The sequence below is a fragment of the Hirundo rustica genome, chromosome Z (assembly GCF_015227805.2).
Source record: "Hirundo rustica isolate bHirRus1 chromosome Z, bHirRus1.pri.v3, whole genome shotgun sequence".
Classification (NCBI taxonomy): domain Eukaryota; kingdom Metazoa; phylum Chordata; class Aves; order Passeriformes; family Hirundinidae; genus Hirundo; species Hirundo rustica.
In genome coordinates, this window is record NC_053488.1 from 13,890,425 (window position 1) to 13,911,181 (window position 20,757).

The window sequence follows — 20,757 nt, forward strand, 5'->3', positions numbered from 1 at the left end:
TGGAACTGCAAATTACCACAGTGATCATTAAATCAAATTTTCCATGGACTTAACCATAAAAATAGCTGCCTAATCTAGTAAAGGCGACAAAAAACACACATGTATCACTGCACCCTAAAAAAAAAGTTTACCCATTTGGTCAAAGAAGACCAAAAGCATGGTATTGCACCAGTCAATTCTTAGAATTAAGACTGCTGCAAACAGTATTTTGCAGCTTAGCTCATTTTATGGCCTAAGATAAACACAAGGACTTTCACAAGCTTGATCTTATCATATGAGTGTAGCTCATCTCCAGTCTGCCTGTGAGGTGAGCATAATTTACAGGCAACAAATAAAACTGAACTTTCTGTAAATGGATTCCTATACCACTAAGCTAGGAATTGGCATAAAGTGTTAATCTGTGAACATAAGAAAAAAAAGACAAAACCAAAATGACAACTTTCCATCAATATCACTCATGAAATAAGAACAGAGGATGCAGCTCTATCAAGGAACTTATTCCCTGAAATAATTAGACATGTTTGGAATAATATATGGTAAAGATTGCTGACTATTTCATTGTCATTTCACAGTGCAGTTGGAAACCAAAGCAATTTTAAAAACGGCGGTAAAATTTTACGGGATTTTAATATTCTTCTTTTATGTGGCATATTTTTATGGTCAAGATACTTTTTTTTACGTAAAACGCTAATAAATTTTCCAGAAGCAACTTCATCATGAATTATCAATGCTGACTGGCAACATACTGAAAACTGTACCATAATCTGTATCACGAAAAATATCTACCAATTTTTGAGGACTCTGGCACTCAAGTATCAGTAAGAGCACGAACATCTCTTTCGTTGCGTCATTACTGTAGGGATTTTTCTGGTAAACCAGTTGATACCACTGCAAAATCAATCTTAGGTCTTTTTACTGCAAATGCCCATTTTTATTGGTCAATAAACAATTCAGGGAAATTTGGAACCAGTCATGAACAGATTATAAAAGGAAGGTTTGTTTCCCCCCCAAAAAAATTAGATGTGGATTCTAGAGGTAGAAAAACATCCTGCTTTTTAGATGCAGTGTAAGATAGAGTTTTCTACATGAATTACTGGCACTACTAACTTTCATTTCCCACCCACAGCACTGAAGTACACCCATGATTTTAAAGATATCTATCTGGACCAGGCTTATTCTGAAAGTATTATTGTGATACCACGAGTTCCATAAAGAACCTGTTACTCTTTCTTTCAAACATCTGCATTACCCTCACAGAACTACCATGGCAGTTTAATAATGAGGAAATTATCCAAGCTGAATTGAAGTTCACAAAATTAGGGTCAGTTCTGGGGTGATTTAAGAGTGACAGTCTTCTAAAGTGAACAGGACCTGCAAGTTTTAAAAAAGGACCTCCTAAAAAGGTACAAAGGAACCTTATGCCACCAACTTATATCCCACAACACTCCTGTTGCATATATGTGCTACCTTACCATAGATTTAACATCAGTCTTATGCAAGTAGCACCTCAATTATAGTTTCAGCAGCAGAGACTGGCAGACCACTTCCAGCTCTTTCTTCCTGCCCAGCTACGAGGCAGCACAGCAGTGCTGACACTGAGCTCTTTTTATTCTTCTTTGGTCTACAGCTCTTTAGATACCATAGTTGCTTTTTTATGGGATACTACAGTCACCTTTGTGAAAAACAAATTTTCCAAGCTGTGCTGATAGATACAGAGGACCAACTCATAGCTGCTCACTCCAGAATTACTGGAGAAAACATGCTTTCCAAAGGAAACACATTTAATGATCAATGACTTCAATCTAATGCCTGTTTACAAATAAAACATGCAAGAATTGTTTTTTAATGACCTTTACAGCTCCTGGAGGATATCTAACTGGCAGAGATTAAAAAGAAAGTACCCATCAAATGCTTATTAGATACCTAATCTAAGCATTTTTGCATCATTAGCCCAGACAGCTAACCCCTGTCTGACAGGAGGTCAGTGTTGTGGTGGAATCTGGTGTGATTTTTGAGATGTAGTGTGAAAATGTGCTAAGAATTGAACAGATATAAACAGGGCAACACAATGCTCTGATGAAATAAAACCAGCAAGTGCTCTGCTTCTGTTCCAAGCATGGATACAGGACTGCTGAATTGATTCCTATCTGTTGCTGGCAACTACTTCACATTTCTCAGGGTAAACAAATTCCATATAAAAGTGACCTTTTGCTCTGATTTTTTTCTGACTGGAAAACTGTTCCAGTATCTCATTTTTTCAGTAGTAGGAACTTTCTGCTCTCTAACATACATTTATTCTTGCCAGTCAAGAATAAATTTTATGTCAAAATAAAAGTGCTTAATGTAGGGAACAAAGCAGTTTTAAAAGTGTTCTAGGAATCAGCAAAAAAAGCTCAAATTACTACTGCCTAAAGCCCTAAGCATTTTTTCAGTGACGATTTCCACACTCTTTCCAATAAAACCCACATCAGTTAAAATTTTGTATTACCTATGTAGACAAGTAGGACAAGTCTTCAAAATTAGGAAAGGGTGGGCTCACAGTTGTCAACATTAATTGTCAATATTAATTTTGGTTTTTTTTAACACTTATCCTTGTTCATAACAAAACACTTTGTCTCATAAGAACAATACACAGGACCATGCAGATCTACACTTGGATAAAACAAATGCAAACAGCTTGAAACAGTTGAGACAGTTACAATTTACCAAGATCACAATGCTTGACTGTGTAGTAATAGAATTTTAACAAATGTTTTTTTTCTTGGGCTTTCTAGGGAAAAGGCCTAAAACCCTGTCATTTGACTGATTTGATTAACTATCCTATTTATCTCAGTTGAAATGACCGGTAAAACTGTTAAAAAACACCAACAAACCTTGTTACATATAGTTTCATCTGTCTCTTTTTCTTCTCACCAGATACCCTCTCAAAAAGCCTCTAAGGTTCATTTCAATCACCATCTGTTGGTTTGAGGTTTTTTTTAAATGTTTGACTAGAAATTTTTTCCCTTGCTTATAATAGAGCCTGCCAACACAACACAGAAAGGTGTTTGTTTCATAAAGCAGTATTTTTGAAAAATAAGGTAGCTTTCAGACAGGTATGAAAGGAAAACAAAGATAGTCTTTCACAAGCCTCAGATACAGCAATAGCAGGGTGGCCGGAAATTACTCCATAGCGAGAGGATTAGCAAGGTCTCAATATCTCTAGACTCCGTCTCAGGCTCAAAGCACCTCTTCCCCAGACACACACACAGAGCTTAATCACATCAGCTGGCATCTTACCCTCAACCGTGCATGAGTTGTTAGAACTAAGTACAGATATTTCAAACATTCACTGCGTCTCCCTTTGGGGAAGTTACATACCCAAAACGGCATCTCATGTTTTCCATTAAACCACAGCTTTTCATCTTTCCTCACAGCTCTGGAACTTGGAAAAGCTCTCTCAGGAGACAGCTGCTCTTTTTCTGCTCTCACCACTGCTGTCCCAGTAGCTCCTACATACAGCCTTGCAGTGAGGGCAGCCTGTGCCCCAGGAGGCTTGACTGTCCTGGCAGACTGCCAATGTTCACCCAGCACCATTTCTGCAAAGTCCATTTTAGCTTCTCTTAGACAACCTATCTCAGAACAGCAATTTCCACTCAGGAGAGGAATAAATTATATGGGATACACCAGGTCTCTTTTTCAAATGGAACTGATCTTATGTTACCTGTTTGGGAAAGATTAACAAATGTAATTAATTAATTTCTCTCACACATAAGCTAAACTGTTTATCTAAAATACTTGAACACTGCAGGTCAAAGAAAAGGCAATTTTCTTCAGCAAAACCTACTGTAGTTTTCCGAGCTTCAGAACCATTAAAGGAAACATTCATGAGCATTTAGTAACTGTCAGACTTCCTGAATTTATCACTTGCTACCAAGTTCCTCCTACAGTAAACAAATCTTCGAGTCTTGAAGATAATTATCAACCCTGCATCCTGAGCCAATCCTGCAGCTACCAAAGCAACTATGAGCCAAGAGTCAAGTTAGCTTTTTCTCTTACTAAACACACACACACACACACACAAGTGTACAAACGCTTTCAGTAAAAGCGTGCTAAATGTATTTGTTCTAATCAAACAAAAAATACTGCATGGGAAAGAATCTGCCCATCTTCAAAATCAGATTTGCTGGTAGCCCTCAGGTCCAAAATCTTTTTGAAACACGGAACACTATTCAGAGCTTTTTTCTGAAAAGACTACAGATGAAGTGTGTTTGGTAGGAACAGCCCTAGCTTTCAATTATTTTCCTTTCATGTTCAGACCATCCCATAAGATATCATGCCTGATCCAGTTGTGATTTAGGTATCTCAGACAAGATATAAAAGTATTTGCTCAATGTGGAAGTTGAACTTATCAACGACACCAACAGAAAAGGGAGCACCTTTAGCCTCAGGTTTACCATGAAAAGCAAATAGGCTTAAGCTTTCTATCTTCTGTTCCATATGACTTCTTAAACCCCTACCCTCTTTCTTTGCTATTCCAGGCTTGGCTTTGACTAGAAATCACATTTTGGACCAGAGAAAACACTTCCCATCATGTCTGGTATGTACATTCCTAAAAAGGAGGACTAGTTTCAACTAATTAACATTCTCTAATGGAACAGCTACTTTGCCAGAGGATTCATGATGAGCTCCAATTTGACTTCTAAGTAATTATTAGAGCAGCACAACAGCAATTACATTAGCTGTGAAGATAGCATTTCCCAAAAAGACGAAAATAAATTAAAGACCAATACAGCAAAACACTGACAAGATCTGGCAGGGCTTGAAAGTTGCTGCTTCATGTTGCATTTCCCAGAAGACACCAACTTGGAAGGAAAGACTGCTCTGATACCACTCCCCTCTCTGTTTCTCATGCAGCCCTCAAGTGGGACAAAAGGAAGAATTATTTTCAGACAACAGAAAAAACAACTATGGTTTCAGAATCCTTTTACTCACACTTTTCTTTAGACTAAGACACCTTAGGAGTCAATTTTTTCACAGGAAAGCTATAGAGCATCTCTAAAACAGTCAAGTTCACAAGTTGACAGAAGATGCAGAGTTTGGTTATTAGACTGAAGATATGTTTTTCCTTTAGATTCTGTATCATGCAAGCTGTTACCCTCAAATCCAAGTCAATGCCCTATTTGAGTCAAGCATAAAATATGTGGCAGGACTAAACATTGCACTTATTCAGCAAGTCTTTGGGCAACTGTCACACAAGAAGCTTCACAGCCTGTGTTTACTCTTTCCACTGCTGAAAAAGCCCAGGCTCAACCCCTGTCAGAGCCTGAATTAAGAACCATAATTATCACAAGACTCAAATGGATAGGCATTTTCTTAACCCTAAATATGCAGAATAATAAAATGTCAAAATACTTCTTTCCCACACAAAATCTGAATGAAACACTCCCTAAAAGCAAAATGTGGCCATTGCAGGAGACAGATAATGGAAAATTATCTACTGCAATGCCCTATCACCACGCTCTCCCCAGTATCTGCTAAATCAAATCAGAACTGAGAAATCTTCACATTAAAGCAACCAGTACAAGAAAGAAAACCAAGTCTGAAGTTCTGTCCATCTAAAAAGTACTTAAGTACTTTTCTGAAGTCATTCCTTCATTTTTTTGTTATTATGTCTCCTCTAGGGATTCTGATTTTAGGTTATAAACACCGATTCCTAATTGCAGACCTTCTAATTGCTGCTTCACATTTTAAAAGTTGCTTTCTTAGGTCTTTTGTAGAATCAATTGACTACACACTGCAGACATATGGCTTCAGGTAACACAGTCTGACAATATGGGGGCTTTTCCTGTAAAACTCAGTGTCTATTCCTTTATGAAACAGGCTTTTTTTTTTTTTTTTAAAAAAAAGAGCTATGAAAATTTCAGAGAAAAACGAATGGACTGGGTAATCTAAAAGACACATGCATATGAGTACATTTTTCTAGACATATAATTCAGCTTTTAGAAAGAAATTTGAGAGGCTCAAGTGATACTGCAGTCCAATGAGAAGTGAGCAGAAGTGAGCTATAATACACCTTCACTGAACAAGGCAAACCAAGGTCAGCAGCTCAGAAGTTGTAAGAAATTTTCAGAGGGTTAGTTTTAAAATTTGGGCAACTTAATCTGTGAGAAAACAGTAGCAAATGTAAATGTAGACACTTACACAGCTTTAAAAACACAGTGTCTAGTCCCATCACAAACTAAACTGAAGAGCTGTGGGCTCTTGTTACACTTGTGGTCCAAAGATCAAGTATTACCATCATTTTACCTCTACAAGGGTAAAGACAGGAGGAGGGAGATGAGAAATACCCTAGTCAAATACTGTTAAATGTTTTACACTTTGACTGAAGGATTTATCTTTTATTCTGCCTTGCAATTAGTAGGATTATTTTGGTCTCTAGCTGGTCAAGACCTTGCATTTTGCACCAAGCTCTAGCTGATTAACAACCACAAAAAATGTAAATAAGTGGATTTAAATGCCAAAGGTGACAAAACTAACAAACTGGGGGCTGTTCCAAAATACAAATTTGCAAGAGAGGCAAATGAATAAATAAATAAATTTATTTGAATCACTGTATAGCACAGCAGGGTTCATGATCAATATAATTTCATACTTTTTAAAGCTTTCTTCCTTCCAAGTGTAACAAGTTTTAGGAAGTACTAAAATATGTCTCCATTCATTCCAAACACTGAAAAACTGGAAGCTAAAACCACGTTATTAATTCACAGAATTATGTCAGAACATAATCCTAAACTAAATCCTGAACTTCAAGTTACATTTTTTTGGTTCACGCATGTTTAGTTCCAAATAAAAGAAACAAAAAATATTTTCCCATGGCTCTAGCACTCCTTTGATCTGCTGATAGCATGCCTCTTCTGTGAAAGTGTTATCTAAACACACATACTGCATTGAGCATGCAACTTTGTCTATATGGACTTTTCAACTAATCAAAATTCCTTGAAATGTGGAAGATACTAGCAACTCTGAAACTTGACCAGGTCAAGCGACTGCAACTACCGAACACAGCCCACTTTCATTACCAAGCCCTTAAGCTGTTTCCTGAAACAGGATGCATTTGTATACATAGTGATTGTATATTTATTTTACAACAGAAATGCTTACCCACCCCACCCCCCACCCCCCAAAAAAAAAAAAAAAAAAAAAAAAAAAAATCCCACCCTTCCACACTTTGGGCAACTCCACTGTGTATGTCTTTCAGCGACTTAACAATATGATAGCAATAGCTAAAAAAAAAAAAGGAAAAATACACAAAATATAAAGTGAAGGCAGAATTTTAATTCCAAGTGTAAATACTTCAAAGAATCATTACTGTCACATTTTCCTTCCTAGCAGATGAAATAAAACCCAAAAATGCAACAAAATGGCCAGTTCTTTTCCTTGATGGTAACTAAACACAGAATCACCATGGTAATCATGTAGTACACAGCAAGAACTCTTCATAACTTCTGGTTTACAATGGAATACCTGGAATCAATCTGGTCTGATAAAATAGCAAGCCCTCCCACAACCAAAGAACAGCTTGATTTGTCTCTCAGAGAGTTTGTTGAGAAATAAAAGAATATCTGGTGGACTACAAATTAGAATATGTCATTTGTGTACAGCTGTAACAAATTGGCATTACTTAGAGAAAGGAAATATACCACTATATCATCATATGTTATAAAAGCTTTGAGAAATGAATGACTTGTTCAGATATGAGTTTTTTCAAGGCCCTAATTTGCTGTATATAATTAATGTTTCTTGGTCAATTTCTTCTGCTTCCTATGTCTTTTACACTAAACTAGATGTAACAGGAATGACGGAGCTTTCTAGCTAAAAAAGTGCATAATAAACTTAGGCAAATTAAAAAAAATATAAATTAATTTAAGCAGTCTTAACTGCTAAAGAAAGCCTACTTGAGCATTCTACGACTTGTAGCACCCAACACGATTCAAGACAAAAATGTAAAGCTTAAATAACAATTTATGTGTGCAAACTGACTGTAAACAAGTGTCTCAATGGGCTTGTCTTCAGCAAAAGAATTAAGTGTTACAGATCTAATATAAGCCCTGTTCAAGAGCTCCTTAGACTGTGTGGACGATATAGGAAAGGGGAGATGGTTTTAACTCAAAAGTGCTTCTCAATCATTAAGTTTAGACTGATGTTTCAGCTACCAATAGATATTATTAAATTCAGAGGACTAGAACCCATGAACCTAAAGGAAGTACCCTTAATAATTTTCCTAAAACTATTCTACCCAGACTAGGAGTTTTGGTGGTTTTAATTTTTAATGTTCCACTCTTGCAACACTTTCCATATTACAGAATTCTTCTGTGGTTCCTGTTCTCACCTTCCATCATGTTTAAAAATAGAATGCCTGTTTGCACACACAAGCCACACCATCAAACCTTGGTTTGAAACAATACAACCATGGGCTATGTCTGAATCTGAAAGCAGTTTTCGCTTCTTCAGCCCAAGATTTACTGCCCCGTAAAGAAACAAAACTCTTTCTGGCTCTTAGTACTTTGAGCTGATAAAATGATTGAAAAGGTAATTTTCACTTTTACAGCTGCCACTATCTTAAGCTGAAGTTGGATTTATAATTTTGTCATCTTTATTTCTGTATCATGGTTTATGTGCATTTTTAAAGAGATATGCAGATAGACTACCAGATTATGGATACCTAAACTATTTGCTATCAAAAGATTCCTTGCGGAAACTAGAATCCCGATTTTCTAAGTTTTTTCCTATACTTTGTCAGAACTGGGTGCTAAATAATGCCAATTTAGCAGAATACAGTCAATGACACCTTGTTAGTTCTCAGCATGCAACAAGATAACTAAATGGGTGCACTGAGATTCACCACTTGTCCTGCATCTACTATCATGTTAACGAAGAAATGGCTAACTTAAAGGGTCTGGTTACTGAAAGACTGCTTCAAGTGTTTCACAGAAATATTTAAGTGGTTAGACTTGCAACACTGCACAAAGCCCTAAGTGATGATCTTGACCCAATTCCTTTGACACACCTTACAAAGAACAGGGAGCTCCTATGAAGATCAAGCACAGTTTTGACAGGTCTTCCAAGCAGTCTACATTTGTTTTGCAATACTCTCTTCAAGCATTTGTACAGAAATAGTCACACAAATTTTCCCATCAGTTTACTATTTTTTCCTACACATTTCACTAAGTTAGCAGTCTGCCTTAACATGAAGAATAAGCAACACTGGGGAGCCAAATTACTTTCTTGTACTCTTGGTGGTCCAGAACTGCAAAAACAGTCAGCTCAGCACAGCATACATATAATTATTACCATAGATCAGATACCGAGTAGTGTGCTGCGTAAAACAATTATGTACGTATGGGTATACTATGTTTTACTATTTAAACTTTTTAATTACATGTCATGGTACATCTGCACACAGTATTCAGGTTGGGAGGACCTTCAACATCATTTCAATACAACATAGAAAAGAAACTGGAATGAAGTCACTGTTATCAATCCTCTTCAGAGCTAGATTCATCTTCCTGGTCAGAGAGCTCAGCAACAGGAAAGCGCAGGATGGCTGCCACCCCTGTCAGCTGGCCCAGCTGCTCTCCCGACACATGGAGGCTGGAGAAAATGCGTACCGTCCCCATGTTCTCACGGACACTATCTACCAATTTAACGTATCGGGCACGTGTAGCCACATCCTGGTGCCGAAAAAGCTCATCACTGATCAGCAGGGTATCAATGGCCATGGCTTCATTGGCCTTCTCCACATGTTTCAGGCCATAGAAAGCCCGGTCAGGCTCATGCTGCAGCATTTTATAGAAGTCATCTAAGGCTTTGACCTCACCAGCTGCCTTTGTGTCAGAAAGACGGCTAGTTACCGCTGGGTCGCAGAGTGCTTCCTTCAGTGCGTACTTATGTCCTGAGGAAGAGTGGACCTAGAGTGAAAACAAAACCAAAGGTTTGGTATTTTTGAAGAAGAAGGACCATTTTCTTGATTACCAATCACAAACATCCTCTATGACATGTAATATTAATCTTGATAATTATTTGTGGAACTTATCTCCTTCATGAAGCACACATGATTCTTTTCTTAATCTCTCCTGCAACCCAAAGCCTATACCAAATCTGTTAAACTGCCTTTACTGTTCAAAGGCTGGGGTAAACCTATGCGCTCAACAGTTCCCAAGGTAAGGTTACTTGAAACTACCAAGAATCTAAGATCTAAGTCTCTTTTTTAAAGCATTCAAGAAAAGGCAGGCCTTTCAACACTGCAAGCATATAGTATAAAAGCATCAACTCTGTGCAATTATTATGGTTGCGAGGCTGTGAAGTACATTAAAACTTAAATGGAAAAGGAGTGTTCTTGGTGTACTGAGTCTCCTGCACTGGGACTCACTCCACTACCCCTGACCCTAGATCACCCCAGGCCTACTCCAACCTAAAAACTATACAAGTACCTGTATGAAGACCTATTTTAAGCTCTGAATACGACTACTGCAGTATAAGACTAAACCCCCATCCACTCAACCAATGAGATGACTAAGAAACAAGGAAAAATGCATGGCCTTTAACCATGCAGTATAAAACTAACAACAAAATTAACTAATCCATATCACATCCACATACTTTTAAAAAAATCTTTAGAAAGTTGTTATTAAACATACATGCTATATAGTGTGACAGAGTAACAGAGCAAATTATTCTCCAACTTACACTTCACACTTAATTGAAGAGTGTATTTGCCTTTACAGGGAGTTTTAAATATCTAACACTTTCTCTACTACATATTAAAAGTATCCTAGGTGGGAACCATCCCTGTACCATGCATAACTCTTTTACAGTTTGGGAGGCATGAGAATAATTTCCTCACGATGCTCAGACAGAAATTAATTTTGTTTAATGACTTATTTCCCACATAACTACCATCTACTCTCACACACAAACCTCTCAAGACTCTTTTTACCTACTCTGGAGACTGCTTAGATCCTTACCTGTAGGAACTTGGACCTGTTCTCCAACAGAAGTTTGTTGTCAGTCTTGACTGCCTGCTGGAACATGTAGTCACAAAACTGCTCCCGCACGAAGCCTGGGCTAGCCACCAGTACACACTTCACCACCTCAAAGTTGATATGCCTCTGGATGGCTTGCACCACCTGCTCGTAGAACCTCTCCAGTGCCCGGTCGTGCTGACTGCAGTTCCCTTTCCGTTTGCGGGGGATGTTCACCTCCACCTTGGCACGGGTAAGCGTCATGCTCGGGGTGACCAGGCAGACGTGAGCCAACCCTTCCTGCATAACCACGGCCGCCACATCGGCGCTCCAGGCCGGGTCGCAGGCCTGCTCGATGCGCTCCAGCACCACGCTGTCCCACTGCTTCTTCGCAAGGGTGAACTGCCGGTTGGGCTCCAGCTCGATGGTGTGATAGGCGCCCATCTTCACATACTCGTTCTCTTGGATGTTCGTGCCCTTGACCCGCAGCTGGCAGGCCTGCGAGTCGAAGTCGATGGTCTCCACACAGAGGGTGAGGGTGGTGCGGATGCGGTTACTGCCCACGCTGCCTGTGGACGATTCAGTCTGAACCTTGCGGATGGTGGAGGCGCGCAGGCTGTCACCCACCTGCAGCAGATTGTAGGTGTGCCACATGTCCTCAGGCTCCTCGGGGATCAGCGTCACCTGCCCTGCATTATCCTTCTCCAAGTCCTTCCTCACCAGCTTCATCTTGGCGGCTCCTCGGGTCGCTCCCCGGCTTCCCCTGTGCCACGGCGGCAGCGGTCAGCAGGCCTGTCCCGGGAGGGAGGGCTGAGGGCTGGAGCCGGCGGGACGACACACTCCCGGACGGACGGACGGACGGACGGACACACGAGCGGCCTTCCCAGAGCTCCCCCAACTCGCGCCCCTCAGCGCGCCCGCCACCGACCCCAACGCGCACGCGCAGCGTTTACGGCCGCCCCACGGCGCACGCGCACAGACCCATCTCCCTCCTAAGGCGCCGCCAGGGCGCCCCGCCCCGCTCGGTCACCGCAGGCACGGCGCATGCGCGGGGCGCCGCGCGCGGGTAACCTGGCGGCGCGTCCCGAGCCTCCGTCCTGCGGAAGGAAAAATGCCGCGGCGCTGTGAGGGCGGGGGAGTGGGAAGCAGCCGCGCTGCTGCCAGGTGCCGCGAACACTGGAAGTTGGCTACTGCCTCGCCGGGAGGGCGTCGTCCCCGCGTTCGTTCTTCCCCTCCAGTGCTTCACAGCGGCGGTCCAGCCTCCTAAAGTCTCCTAAGATTGTTCCACACGTTTCAAAACACGAGAGGAAAAAAACAAACGAAAACGAAACGTACAAACCAAGCAGTTGTGGAAAGTTACAGGCGCGGATGGAGAGAGGTACAGAGGTACAGTCCCGTGGTTCAGCGGGTGCCAAGGAGCCCGGGGACCGCAGTGCCACCCCCAGCAGCTGCCGCCTGACTGAGGCGGAGCGGGGCGGACATCCATGGAAATGAAAACCAGACGCAGGCAATAGCAGAGCATGAACTGTTATTTGGACGCTGCTCTTAAACTGCATTCCGGTTTAAAAGGTTTTGGTTAAATTTTCAAGTTACACTGCAGCCGGTACTGAACCTTGACCAGCTTCCTTCCAGCTCTGAGATGCTAGGGAGGCAGATTAAGCACGTTTCAAACGAAGCTGAATGTTCACATTCGCCTTCACATAAGATACCTTGCTAAAATACGTATCAGTTCAATGATATTGCAAAGAAAATGGACCTGAACCATCGCTACACAGCTGAATTTGCAGCCTAGACAAATTTAACAAGCCAAAAATAATGAAAAATGGTATCACTATACAAGCCTTCTTGGACGGATATTGGAAAAGAAGAGAAGGTTATGTGAGACCTCACAGCAACCTTCCAGTGTCTGAAGAGGGAAGCTGGAGAGGGAACTGTAGTGACAGGACAATAAGCAATGGGTGCAAACTGAAAGAAGGGAAATTTAAGTTACATAATAATAATTAAAAAAAAAAAAAATTGAGGGTGGTCGAACACTAGAATAGTGTCTAACTCTTGGCTGCCTAGGGAGGTTGTGGTTGCTCCAGCCCTGGTACTGATTGGACAAGGCCTTGAGAAAGCTGGTCCAGTGGGAATTGTCCCTGCCCATGGCAGGGTGGGTTGTTACTAGATAAGCTTTAGTGTCCATTCCAAACCCTTAAAAATCTATAATTCTGTGATTCTATGTTCTGTACCTTATTTTTGAGACAGCATACGACACTAAAAGCTCCAGTTAGGAAATAATGTTGCAAATTTAGAACAAGGAAAAGAATGAAGACGAGAGAAAAACTTGCATGAGGAATGATTAAATAAAAACAGGCTGAGAAAGTAGGAACACTAATGTGCCATGCTAAGTGTTTCAGGGGAATAGCAACAGATACATTGAGTTTGGAATGACTGCACACTCAGTCTGGTAACAGAAAAGCATCAGGGCATCGTTTCACAGATGAGAGGGTGGCTACAAGGAAGTTTCTGGTATCCATCAGCTATTTTTTTATTATTATTATTAAAAAAAAAGCAACCCACTGTGGAGTATGGAATTTGCTGACTTGGAAGGGCCTTTGAGTCAAGAATTTAAGGAGATACAAGGCTACTGAAAGCAAAAATAATCCCATATTTCTCATTATTGTGTACCTATAAATTTCTCTGAAGTATCTAGCTCTAGTCAGTTGTGACAGGACAGTGAACTCAGATCTGGCCCAGTAATGTGCTTGATAGTGGTGTAAAAACAACTTTATCAGATATTACATAACAGGATTTATTTATCAGACCTCAGACTCTCTTCCTGTGAGTACACATGCTTAACTCTGTTAGCATGAATAGTTTCGCAGGATCAAGCAGGACCACCCAAGGGAATATAACATAAGCGCATGTTATACAGTAAGTATACAGTAAGTGTTTGTTAAACTTGAGCTTGTACATACTAATAATTTTGCATTAACGTTTTAATGCAAAAACAGAGGCAGAGAACTTCTGCATTCAGCTTTTCTTTAGGAAAGAGTGTGCATTCAACTTTAAGTATTCCTTTCACTTATCTATATAAATGCTGAATGGTGAATTTATGGCAAATTTTCTTCTTTATATTCTTTGCAACTATAAAATTGCAAAGGCTGACCTTGCTATTCTTTCAAGAAAAAATAGTTATGGGGCATATTTAACTTCCATTTCCATTTAAAATGTATTTTACTTTTTATTTTTTTTTTTACTGCTGTGTATTTGCAAACTTGTCTTATTCATTCCAGTCAAATTTTTACGAGCAGCCTCACATCCCTGGAGATGTAATATATTTTAGGTAACGGTTGCAAGTTGGCATCCAGTACCATCCAGTAGAAAATAAACATTCAATTCAGGAAAGTTGGCGACTTGCTGAATTAAAGCCCCCCTGACAATAACACGTGTGTGCACATACATACACCCTGCCCCACGCACCCCAAAAACAAAAAACTCACAACAAACAAACCCACTACCAAAGAAGAAAGACCAACTTTGAAACAAGGTTGCAACTCGAAATATTAAATTGACTATTGTAGAAAGAGACATCTTGATATGGGCCTTTTCTCAAACAGCAAGTAGTAAGATTTATAGAGTATAGATTTATATCCACAGTGATCCACAAATATGTATCCACTATAAGCAGGACCACTGTCAACTTACAAAGGAAAATATTTACTGGAGATGATGATTTGCCTACTCTAGTAAAAAGTAAATATAGTATTATTATTTGTATTATTGTTTATTTGAGTACATCAAAGTATGAGCTGTAGAAGACAAACATCTCTAAAAATTTAAAAAACATAGAAGTTTCTAAGTTCATTCTTATTTTGCTAATGACAGGGAAAAAGATGAATTTGACCATGGTAGAGCCAAAACAAGTGTGTACTTTTAACTTTTCATACAGTTTTAACATAAAAGCTCAAAATTGCATAACCTTTTCCTGTCTTGGTAAAAGACGGAGAGTATGTGTAGCACCTAACAGTTCTTTCAATAAATAACTTTTTAAATACAATTTTATAGGTATTAATAATTGCAGCATTTTTGCATCCATTTTTGGACCTTTTTAAGTACTATGCAAGATAAGATGAAAATGGTGATAGCATATATTCTTAGAGATTTTGGAGCCATGCTGGTTTATTTTGAAAATGTTTGAGACACACTTCCCTATATCTTCGATTCTTGGTCAGCTACTTTATGAAGATGGGTTATGTAGAGATCTTAGACAAAGAGAAGTAATTTTCATAGGAAATCACGTCTCTATATTATAGCCATTTTAGCTAGAACTCATGCAAACATGCTTACATTCTGGGTAAGAAAAACTAATAGAAAAGAATCTCTAATATTGGGGGAAGTCTGCCAAGAAGTGTTGGACATCATTGTTGCAAGAGCAAAAGAAGATAAAAGAGACAGATGGACAGGGAAACTTGGGAAAACAACTCTTTGCATGCTTTGCCTTTGTTCTGTGGCTGTCTGCCTCTACAGGCTCTGAACAAAGACCACTTCATTTTCTGCATTCCATTCTGTCTTTATCTATTTATCTTTTCTGTTACGAAGATGAGTACAAGATCATCATCAATAAGGAGACAAGTCCAGGAGGGAACAGGCTTTGCATAACATTGTTAAGTGAAAAAGTTTTTAAAGGTGATGGAACCCTTTAGACTGACTTCTTCATTCCTCCACTGTTTAAATTTAGGGCTGGAGAAAACTTCAGCAGATCCCTAGTCAAACCACTTATATAGGGGCCAGCTGAAGTAAACTCAGCCATCCCTTACAGCTATTCATCCAACTTCATCCAAAGTCCTGTGAGAGATTGTACAGGGGTGGGATCTTTTTGGTAGCCTAGCAATTCTGTACCTGAAGAGTAAGAAAATTCTTCTGAATATTCTCTAAGATTTTTGCACAGTCAGTTACATTGATTTTCTTTTGTCGTTTGTTGAATTTGGAGAACCAAGTATTCATCAATATCTTTGGAAACCATCATATGCAACATGGAAAGTCATGACTGACCACTCTCACAGAACAAACACTAACATCTGGGATAATACTTGGATAAAAAGATGTTTTTGAAATGTTAACATTTTGGCCTCTTTTATTTTTTTTTTTCCTACTAGATAAACAAGCCTAACTAGTCCAGTCTTTTGTCTTAGATCATTTTTCTCAGCCCTTTTCAGGCTTCTCAATTCTCTGTGCACTTCTGTCTGTTTGCATGACAGACTTTCTGTGGTCAAGATTCTCAGAGGTCTCATCAAACCAAGCCAAATTGCAAAAGAACAAAAAATCTATATAAATACACAAAAGTACACAACATCTCTATGTATCTCCCATATAACATCTACCTTCTTTATTCTAGATTCTTTTTCTGCTAGGACATGCCAGATTATTTGCTGTTTTTTTTTCCTTTAAAGAGCACCACATAATTTATTTTCAAATTATTTTTTAAAGTCACTGTACTTCTCTTTGTGAAGAAAATTCCTTGTTCACATTTTTATGATATTTTGACTTGTTTATGTAGGACTACTTCTCTTATATATCAGAGACAATTTGAATCCTTTACCTGGTATCTGTAGGGCCTCCTCTTATTTCTAAGTCTATTCTCTTTCACAACAATCTTTTAAAAAAGAAACCTCCATGACACCACCACCAAAAAAGTAATCACCTGGCAAATCTGGATGAAACTTGCTCTTGAAATGTTTTACTACCTGACAGCGAGCCCTTTTTCATTACTGGTGAATTATCTGTCAGCATTACTCTGCAACTCTGAAGGGAAATTGTGGCAAATTACGTTGTTGCTGTTTTACAAAGTGTCCTTCTTTGAAGGAACACAAAAAAAATGCATAGTTTGGAGTATGTCACTGCAGTAATAATGAAGACAATTAAGAACAACAACTAAATATGGCATGCCAAAACACTATATTCAGATTTTCACATTTTCCTGTATGTGTTCTGTCTTGCACAATAAGCACAGAGGGAAGAGGGGAAAACTCTAGTTTTGCCTTTTCCCCACTTGCTGCTGTGTGCTTTTGGAAAGTTCTTATGAAATTGATTTCTTCCCCTGTTTCAGGGGGAACTGCTTCAGGTTCACTGTGTGCTGCCTGCCTACGCAAGAGCTGCTGGGAGTTCAGTGTCCAAGTTTCCAAGCACACGAAGCCCAGCATTGCCTTCGCTTCTTTCCCACTTGGATTCCCCTGATTTCAGATCCAAAAATGTTACTACAGATTGACTAGCTAGGGAGATTGTTACTTGTTGCATTCTTTCTTTCTAGAAAAGCTATAAAAGCATTACTAACATTGATTGTTAGTAAGTCACTAACAATCAATGACCCCCTAAAAGGAAATATTACATATTCTGTCTCCGGATGAACTCATCTTTCTGAAGTGAGTGACTGCTTCCTCACTTCCCTTTTACCAGTCAGAAGTCTGAAAGCCAGAGGAAAGCAAAAAAATTACCCTAGTTTAAAACAAAACAAAACAAACCCCCAAAACCGTTGAAACCAACCAAAAACCAAACCCACAAACCCAAATAAACTTGTTTTTTCCAAGCCAGATTAAATTACAGTATGCCTTCTCAGCCATTCATCCTCATCTAGCAACCACCCCTTGCCCCCAGATTCTAAAACTGGTTTAGGGATTAAAGTTCCCAGAGAGAAGTAAGCCGAGGAAGTCCCTCACGGGCTGCGGCTGGAGGGCAGCTCCGGGAAGGGCGCTCCCGAGGAAGGGATCGGGGAAGGAGGGCGCCAACCCTTGGGTGCCAGACTCTACCAGCTTCACCGCTTCCCGCCGGGAGCAGGGCTGCTTTAGGCACCCGAGTCTTCAAAGCGAGGCAGAAACGGGGCTTTCCTCACCTGACAGCATCCAGTAGGAGGCAGCCATGCCTGGGCTCCTGCGAGCCGGGGGCCGGGATCCCGGGCGGAGGGCAGGGGTGGCGGGAGCGGTCCTGCCGCCGGCGCGCCCGGCGGAGCTGCGCTGCCGGTGGAGCTCAGCGCTCTGCGCCGCCCGTCCGCCTCGCAGCCGAGTTAGGCATTTCCTGTTTGTAATCCAGTCTTTACGTTGCTTCTTCGCATTAAGAAGAAATTAGCTTCCTCCCACCGCACACAGTTCCTCCCCCCCCCACCCCTCCAAAGGTCTCTGAGTTTTGGAAACCTCCCCGTCGAATTAGCCCAGCGTTAGGATGTACAAATAAAGCCAAATATCCCCCACTAAATTCTTCGGCTGCAGCTCTCGGAGAGCACCGCAGACCTTAAAGGGACATCTCCCCGTTCATAATTAATAAGTGTCTCCCGCCGGCCAGCCCCTGTCCCAGTAGGGCAGGAGTGAGCTGGGTGTGCTAGGCAGTCACGACTCTCGCCTTTATCAACAGGAGAAACACGTCGTTGAGGTGGGGGGGGGGGAGGGGGGGAAGGGGGGGGGGAGAGAGGTGTGTTTGACTGCACAAGTTTAATTTCTCTGACATCACCCCTTAAAAACTTGCTCTTAATGCCGGTCATTTGCCCGCAAGAGGAAGCCGGCCACCCCCTCCCCATTCTCGGCGGCTCTGGAGACGCAGTAACTCTTCAGACAGTGGGCGATGTTCTCGAGTCTTTGTGTCCTCCTGTACTTGCTGCGTAGAGGAAATACCAGACAACTGCCTTTGCCCTCGTCCATCGAACATTTGCATGGCATGCCTTCCCACTCTCCCTGCCCCCAAAACGACTTCACTAGTAAATAACTGAATAAATAGCAAAGGTAATAATCAGCCAGATTCAGGCCTGCGAGCAGGGATTTTCAGGGTTTGTTGCACAGACAGGAAAGGAGCCCTTTTGCGGGACTTTCTGAGTTTACCAGGCTGATGCTCAAGTGTAGTGGCAACCCTTCAGCAATGTATGTCCAGTCCCCACGCTGGCCTGGTGAAAAAACTTTTTATTGTTTATAAAACAGGGAAACCCATACTCCCTCAAGCAAGAAAAAAGAAAATCAAAATTTCAGGATTTGGAAATTTTGGTACGTCAAGAAAAAATCCTTTATCATTTCCTTGACTTGGAGCAAAGGACTTGGTGAGTAAGTGGAAGTTAGTGGAATTTTGGCAAGTTCCTTTTAGACTAATAAACTGCAGCTTTTAATAAGCACTGTAATAGTTTATTGCATCTTGCAACTTCTGTCTCAATTTAATGAGAACAGTTAGGGTGCACCTTGTAGATCTGTGGGAATTTTAGAAAACTGTACAATTTTAAAACTGGTTTTAAGAGCAGAGATCCTTAGTGGGACTTCTCAAAGCTGATGAAATTAAACACACATGCAACTGCTGCTGAATGAGACTTTTAGCTTGGTTGGTGCCAGTTTAAAAGACAAGACACATTTTTTCCAGTCAAAGATTTTATGCATAAAATTAAAGGAAATGGAAATGGCATCCAAACTAAAAGACTGAGTTTATGGAAAAAATGTCATTTCATTTTTGCCAGTCAGTTGTGTTACTACTACTGTTATTCCAAAACAAGGTTCGTAACCCAGAGTGCTAGAGCCAACAGCATGCAAAGTTGATGTTGTAGTTTATTACAGAATTGCAAGTCTGGGTGCTGGGTGGTAATCCACAAAAATCAGCACCCTCTGGGTTATAAAGTCAGGGATTTTTTTATACCCTTTCCAGTAATATATTCCGCCAACCTAATACAGATGGACTGATGTGTTTTCTCAAAAAACCCCCAAAACCAAACAACCAGACCAAACAACCAAATCTTTATATTCCCTGTGTCACTATGCTTCAACTAAACGCTTGCTTTCAAATCGTACTGAAGGATTTTTTTTTTTTTTTTTTTAATTAAATGTATTATATCAGAGGAAGAAGCAGGGGAACTAACGACTTTCTCTTGGACTGAAATAAATTCAAGTCTATGTGAAATTTATAAAGTATTTGGTGTATATGTGGGGACTGTACATCATGTTGGAAAATAGCACTTCTTGAGAATAAAAAGAAACATTTTTGATGAAGAGTTATTCCTAATTTTAAGGAAATTATTCTTAATGTTATGATTCATTAGTTTGTTTTTGTGGTGGTGTCCTGTATGTCTTGCATATACAGAAGGCATTACAGAATACATATAGGAAAGCATTAGAAAAGATGAATTGCTGGACTGAGCTAGCATTTCTTATTTATTTGAACACATTCAAGAAGGTAAAATACACTACAGACTTACAGACAGCTATCTGTTTTGGAACGTCAAACAAGAAAAAACCATAACCCCTCCTTTTCACAGTTCATGTTGCTTTATGTGCACTAGTTCAAGTGATGTTAATAACATTTCTAAATTCCCTTCTTGGAGTTTAAAGTTTCATACATTAGTAGTAAGGAGTAAATCTGTTTTAAGCAGGAATCTCTAGATGAGGCTCACTCAGGCCCAGAAGTAAGTTAAGATACTAGATTATTTTAATTTGAAAAAAACATGTATTATTATTTTCAGTGGATTGTAATCATTACCCATGGTGATGGATAAAAGAAAAAGGTCAAATTCGTTTAAAGAATATAATTGACTTGAATAATTTATGTCTTTCTAAGATGTCACAGAATGCTGAGGAAGGATTTTTTCCGAGTGCTATAAATTAAACATAAATTTGTAATTTTGAACTGTGTCTCCTAACACAGTTTCAGCAACTTGTTTCAGTATATGTGATGTAAATAAATACACCAGTCGTTCCATGAAATGTGAAGAAGTATTTGTGATTAAACATTAGTTTAAAGACTTTGAAAAACTAGA

General features: G+C 40.0%; 2 protein-coding genes across 2 annotated transcripts in view; both read right to left on the reverse strand.

The window, feature by feature from the left end:
- Positions 1 to 18,007, reverse strand: part of ITGA1 (integrin subunit alpha 1) — a 58,720-nt gene extending 40,713 nt beyond the window's left edge. Inside the window, exon 1 of the mRNA XM_040089875.1 lies at positions 17,875 to 18,007. Within this exon, the coding sequence (XP_039945809.1) occupies positions 17,875 to 17,902 (28 nt within the window). The 5' untranslated portion in view covers positions 17,903 to 18,007. The remainder of the gene's footprint in view (positions 1 to 17,874) is intronic.
- On the reverse strand, positions 7,298 to 11,972 carry PELO (pelota mRNA surveillance and ribosome rescue factor). Its single transcript, XM_040090108.1, has 2 exons — positions 11,007 to 11,972; positions 7,298 to 9,950 (listed from the first exon to the last, which is right to left on the reverse strand). Exons 1-2 carry the CDS (start codon positions 11,730 to 11,732, stop codon positions 9,519 to 9,521), a joined length of 1,158 nt encoding a protein of 385 aa, XP_039946042.1. The 5' UTR covers positions 11,733 to 11,972; the 3' UTR covers positions 7,298 to 9,518.
- Positions 18,008 to 20,757: the final 2,750 nt, after the last annotated feature.